The 6,959-nt window shown below is 38.5% G+C and overlaps 1 protein-coding gene across 1 annotated transcript in view; it reads left to right on the top strand.

The window, feature by feature from the left end:
* LOC106883986 (annexin A6) overlaps positions 1-6,959 on the top strand; it is a 53,726-nt gene that overhangs the window by 7,888 nt on the left and 38,879 nt on the right. The window contains exons 4-6 of the mRNA XM_014935151.2: positions 2,225-2,366; positions 4,563-4,707; positions 6,417-6,580. Coding sequence (XP_014790637.1) covers positions 2,225-2,366; positions 4,563-4,707; positions 6,417-6,580 — 451 coding nt within the window. The remainder of the gene's footprint in view (positions 1-2,224; positions 2,367-4,562; positions 4,708-6,416; positions 6,581-6,959) is intronic.

Raw genomic sequence — 6,959 nt, 5'->3', positions numbered from 1 at the left:
TATATATATATATATATATATATATATACATATACAGGGTGTCCATAAAGTCCCTTTACAATATTAAGATTAAAAGTTTGGAAGTTGTAAAGATATTTTATGGACACCCTGTGTATATATATATGTATATATATATATGTATGTATGTATGTATGTACATATGCTTCTTTTGAATCTTCTATGCCATCATCATCACCATCAACACTATTCCTATCAAAGCCATCACCCTCGATTCTGTTATCAACCTGAGCACTGTTGTTGCCCTCAGTGTCATTGTCAGATTCCACCCCCCTCAATGCCATCGTTGTCATCACCACCACCAAGGTCACTGCCATCACTACTTTCACTGTTGTCATCACCTCTGACATCATCATCATCATCATCACCAGCACCACCACTCATCAGCATCAACTATAGTAGTAAGCCTTTCCGCTGTTATTTGATTTGCTAGAAATAACAGCCAAATCTACGTCAGACTCCATCTTTGTCTTTAAAAAATGAATGAATGCACTAAATAATTATCCAGACTATAAGACAGCATAAAACCAGATTTCTTTTTTTTTTTGTTTTTTTTTTTGTTTTTTTTTTTGTTTTGCGGCTAGAACATAAATCAAAGTTTCATCCCCGCAATTATAACATTTGAATCCAAAGATATGGATTTGTTGATCAAGTCTAGTCATTTGGTTGTTGACTAACTGCAAGTTATATGTATGTTTGATCAAGTTTAACCTTGGGCTAAACAGCACAGTCTCATGTTCTTCCTTAATGAGGCTGGGGTCATCTTGTTAATGGTTTCATAGGCACAGCAGTGGCTGTGTGGTAAGTAGCTTGCTTACCAACCACATGGTTCTGGGTTCAGTCCCACTGCGTGGCACCTTGGGCAAGTGTCTTCTATTATAGCCTCGGGCCGACCAAAGCCTTCCGAGTGGATTTGGTAGACGGAAACTGAAAGAAGCCCGTCGTATATATGTATATATATATATATATATGTATGTGTGTTTGTGTTTGTCCCCCTATCATCACTTGACAACCGATGCTGGTATGTTTACGTCCCTGTAACTTAGCAGTTCGGCAATAGAAAGTACTAGGCTTACAAAGAATAAGTCCTGGGGTCAATTTGTTCAACTAAAGGCGGTGCTCCAGCATGGCCGCAGTCAAATGACTGAAACAAGTAAAAGAGAGAGAGAGTATGTGTTGTCATGCAAAGAGCCACCCAGGTCCACCAGTACCTCCCATCACTGGTAATCCCATGTCATCCCCTCTGCATACAGGGGTCTGTTCTGATGTTAGGCAGTCTGGTTTCTTCTGCTCAGTATCATAACATGTTGAGGGTCCTTCTGGGTGAGCTTTTGGCCCTCTGCAGAATGGTTTAAGGATGGGGCTGCCATCTTGGCAATGGGTCAATGTGCCACAGGTCACCATTAATCTGGAACCTACCTGGGGAAACCGGACGGTAACATTCTCTTGGATTTATGGATCATGCAAACCCCCTCACCATAAGGTCAGACCCAGGAGGGGGAGACAACATAGCAAAGAATAAAATAAAATAAGAATTTGATAATTAATTTTTTATTAAATTTAGCTAATTTATAGATTTTAGTTTTTGCAAAAATAGTTAAGCAGACAATATCCTATACCTTTTAATCAGGTAAATATTTGTTGCTGATTCTTAGCACTAGATCAGCCTTGCTTAAATAGACATATGAACAAAAGGAATCCACCCATGACCATCCCATAGGTCATTGTTTATTTATTGGTGATAGTGATGGTGTTGGTGGTTATTGGTGTTGGATGGTTATAACTGGAATGACTAGTCTGCTCAATCAATATGAGTCAGGAGTTAAGCAATAACTACCTACCCACCCAACTATTTTCAAACTGTGTTTCATTACTTAATCAATCTTTATCGTTTACTCGTTTCAATCATTACACTGTGACCATTTATCAAACATCACAGAACTCCTAGCTACCTCTCGTGGAACTTAAGGGTTTGGGAGAACCTCTATTAGGAAACACTGCTCTCGGATACAATTTGAGAGAGAATTTTGCTAGGTTTTTTTTTTCTCTTTTTTTTCTAGCAGGTCCAGTGACACAAAGAAGCTCCTTCATTAGCTTTCTGTATTTCATGTTTTATTATCTTCACATGTAAAATATTCAATTGCAAAGGACGGAATTTGCAATGAAATCATTTCTTTTCATCTTCAAAACTCTATATCTCTTCCAGAGATGGACTTCAAGAAAGTGTTGTTGTCACTAAAACATTTTTTGTGGAAAATATCCAAGAGTCTGATACCGACAATTCATGTGAATACTTCCGCCCAGTCAAAAGCAACGAACCTTTCAAATCCTCCAGTTATTATAGTAAAGTAAGTTTTTAAGTTCCTCTGGTGATGAGCCCTGTTCTGTTTTTAATTACATTTTCTTCTGTCTTCACAATACATCAATCAACATAATTTACCCAGTTCTATATTTAAGAGATGAGGAATTATGTACATTATTTACATTTGACAGATATTTGTCCTCATCTTGTTTGTTGTTAACACGTTTCGGCTGATATACCCTCCAGCCTTCTTCAGGTGTCTTGGGGAAATTTCGAACCTGGGTTCTCATTCCTAAGGTATTTTTTGACATTATTATTATTATTCAGGTTACTGCCTGGAGTCGAACTCAGAATCTTCGGGGTTAGTAGCCCGTGCTCTTAACCATTACGCCCACGGGTATATGTCATAGTGGTTAAGAGCACAGGCTACTTACCCCAAGATTCCGAGTTCGATTCCAGACAGGGACCTGAATAATAATTATAATAACATCGAAAAATACCTTAGGAATGAGAACCCAGGTTCAAAATTTCCCCAAGACACCTGAAGAAGGCTGGAGGGTATATCAGCCGAAATGTTGTGTTTACAACAAACAAGATGAGGATAAATATCCATCAAATAATGTATAATTTACCCATTACCACACCACATGACTAAAGACAGAAGAGATGAGAAGAGAGAGGAAGAAAAAAATCGTAAATAATACACAGAAACATACGGGGTAATACACACACAATAGACATATGTACACTTACCTGTGATACGAGAAATAGAGATAGATGTATGAAAGAAAAAACAAATATATAAATAAATATATTTGTCACATACCTGGGATAAATATAAGATATAGATAAAATAAATAAATCTATATAAAGGCCATGGATACAAACAACATACGAAGCAAACCCATACACACACACACACACACACACACACACACACACACACACAAGAAATTTCACGGGGACAGCCAGAATAATTTCAACAACAGGATTAACAATGGCAGCAGCAGCAGTGGTGACAACGATGGCAATAACAACAACGACCACAATGGCAACACCATGGGCAAACACACATACACAGAAGAATACAAGAACTGTACCATATGTTTGGGTCTTAGGACAGCAGCAGCACAATGGGGCTGAGGGGAAGACCACACTGCTGCTCAAAACTATGACACACACAAGCATACACACACGCACTCAAACAAGGTCACAAACGCATGCACACATAAGGATACACATCTTAGAAGAACAGAATGGAGTAAATGGAGCAAAAACACACTCGAAAACGAAAAGTGTCGCTGAAGAGGTCACTCATCCTTCAACAAACCTATGGTCGGTTGGAACTCCATTGATAATCGTTTTCCACACTACATGGTTCTGCATTGCTGTGTTCAGATCTCTAATATCCAGCCCTGAGTTCCAAGATGAAGGATCTGGAAATGTCAGTTTTCTGGAGAAAACAGTTCCAGAGGAATGCCACAGATGTGTGACAAAAGATTTCCGGACAATGGACACGAGTTAAAATAATAAACGACTGAAGAGAAAATATATAATGCATGGGTTTATTTGGCAAAAGAAAAAAAAAATGACCACTCCGAAATACAACAATATCTGTTTCACATCAGGAATCTTGCAACCTGAATTTTATTAAATCACTTGACTTAAAGTCAAGTTGTATTTATATGGGAAATATGTGTGTGCTCTCTCTCTCACAAACACACACACAAAACAAGCTTCTTTCAGTTTCCATCTGTCACATCTACTCACAAGGGTTTGGTTGTCCTGAGGCTATATTTGAAGACACTTGCCCAAGGTGTCATGCAGTGGGATTGATCCTGGAACCATGTGGTTGGGTAGAAAACTTCTTACCACCCAGCCATGCCTGTACACACAAACACATCATCATCATTTAACATCTGTTGTCCATGCTAGCATGGGTTGGACGATTTGACCAGGGCTGGTCAGCTGAGGGGCTGCACCAGACTCTAGGCCGGATGCCCTTCCTAATGCCAACCACTACGAGCGTGTAATGGGTGCTATTACATACCACCAGCATGGGTGTCAGTTTTCATGACACCAATATCTTTATCTATCTATCTATCTATCTATCTATCTATCTATATATATATATATATATATATATATATATATGTATATGTGTGTGTGAACAGGAATAATATAATCATATTTTTGATGAGTTCATTTTCCTTTCAATACATTTATCTTCCCTTAATTACAGAATGACCATTTCCTGTCTGAAGGAGAAGACAAAGACAACCAAATGGTATCTGTTCAACAATCAAGAGAATTCCCTGTTAATCAAGCTTGGGAAGAAAAAAATGAGGATATCTATGACCACAGAATTAATTACAGAAATTCTTCAGGTTTTTAAGGCTTCAAATTTTTCTTTAATTTTTTTTTTTTTTTCCAGTTTAATTTGTTAGTATTTCTGATTAGTTCTTCCATGTGGCAGTTTTAATGTTTCCAATAGTCATTATTACCATTTAATGTCTGCTTTCCATGTTGGCAAGGGTTGGACGGTTTGACATGGAGCTGGCTAGCAGGAAGCTGTCCAGACTCCAGCTGTCTGTTGTGGCATGGATGCTCTTCCTAATGCCAACCTTTTATCAGAGTGTGCTGGCTGCATTTTATGTATACCACCAGCATGGGTGCATTAATGCAGCACCAGCAGAGATGCATTTACGCAACAGTGGCACAGATGCTTTTTAAGTGGCACCAGCACCTGGAAGGACACACCTGTATGTGTGGAAGACAGCAACTTTACTTAGCTTGATGTGTCTTATCAAGTACAGCAAATCACCACATCTTCCAGTCCCTTGTCATTTCCTCAACAAGGCCCAGCATCCAAAGATCCCTTCTCATCACTTCATCCCATATCTTCCTGGGTCTACCCTTTCCACAGGCACCTTCCACGGTTAGAGCTCTCAGCACTTCTTTATGCAGCTATCATCATCCATCCGCATCACATGCATAATTATTCTTTCACCCTCCAGTTGTTTGACATGGATAAAATGTTTAAAAACAAAATGGCAGTGAATTTGTATAGTTGAGAGCGTATTGGGTTGAATGTCTTCCCTGAAGCTTTTCCCTCCCTGTGGAGCATTGGTCATGATTGCAAGCTGCCATTTTTACTTCCCCTTTGTACAGTGTTTCCCAGTCTATTTTCCCCTGGAAAATGTATGCCCCATGGTTGGTTGAGAACAAAGAATAGGTGTAGTATGTTTGCTGTGAAAAAAATGTTGTTTCAGCTGTTCTTAACAAGCCTTAGGTCAGTTCTGATTGGATTAATTGATCTGATTGAACGAGCAACTGAATTTCCTCCAAATCACAAAGGGGTCATTTTGAATAATGCAATCAGAGATATACAGAAAGACGGGATGGTCAGAACTGGATTGTCTAACCTCAAGCTAACCAACAATGATAATCTATGATCAAAAGGTTTCTCAGGCATGACTATTTCACTTTTTATTCACACATAGTATACCTAGGACTACATTATCCAATGTGTCTAAGAGTGGCAGTCATAAGAAATAGATTTGAAAGACATATGGCTGTTAGTTCTAGCAACCCAAATGACTATGTGGGAATATCCTTTTTAGCTCAAGATACATTAGATAATTCATACTAACCCTTCATTCTAAAATATTCTGCTCTAGAAAGCATCATAAATGATCATTTAGAGGTTTAATGGGCTTTTGGGGCTTTCAGCATTGGACCCCCTTCATTCGGTAAACTCAGCTGGTTGATCAAATCTCAACTTAATCTCGTAGCAGCAACCCACTGACTTTCCCTGCCCATTTTATCCAAAGCCATCTGGTGATCTCTGCTGGTTTGGGGATAGAATATATGGCCCTTCTCTTTGCTGTAAACCCTAACTCCAAGCTTAGTCAGTTTTGCCGAATGAATGCTGCCACTAAACCCTGACAGCTTACTCCATTTAGCTTCCAGTATCCCCCACCATCTTAGGCTTTTGCACTGCTCTACCAGTTCCTTCCAGGGAGCTGGCAGAGCAAAAATGCATCATATAATCTACGGCGACACCCTTAAAAGAAAATTATTGTTTTATTTGCAGAGATGCAGGAACTCCAAAAATCTATCCAGCCAACCAACTATTCTGGGACACAAATCAATATGTTTGGAGTGCCTCCCAATCTATCCAGAAATTTCCATGAATATTTTAATCAATTCCAACCCAAACCCACACAATATGGATTTATCACCGAACAAATGATACGTGTAAGTAAGATATTAATTTACAATCTAAATTAGTTTTGCAGTTATTGATTGTTTTGCTTTTTTTGTATATTTTGTATTTCTTTTTCTTAGATCCCATAATACTGTCTTTTATCTTGTTTCAATCATTGGACTACAGCCATACTGGGGCACTGCCTTACAGGGTGTTTTAGTTGAACAAATTGACCCCAGTATTGGTTTAAGTATGGTACTTATTCTATCAAACTCTTTTGCTGAACTGCTTAGTTACGGAGATGTAAACAAAGCAACACTGCTTGTATGTTTGCCTATCTGTATCTGGAACCTATTTATCTATCTATCTATCACTATCTACCTTTCACTCTCTCTCTCTCTTATATATATATATATATATATATATATA

This window comes from Octopus bimaculoides, chromosome 3 (assembly GCF_001194135.2).
Source record: "Octopus bimaculoides isolate UCB-OBI-ISO-001 chromosome 3, ASM119413v2, whole genome shotgun sequence".
Lineage (NCBI taxonomy): Eukaryota > Metazoa > Mollusca > Cephalopoda > Octopoda > Octopodidae > Octopus > Octopus bimaculoides.
Note: the sequence above shows the minus strand (reverse complement) of the source record. Positions and strands in the feature narration are given on the sequence as shown.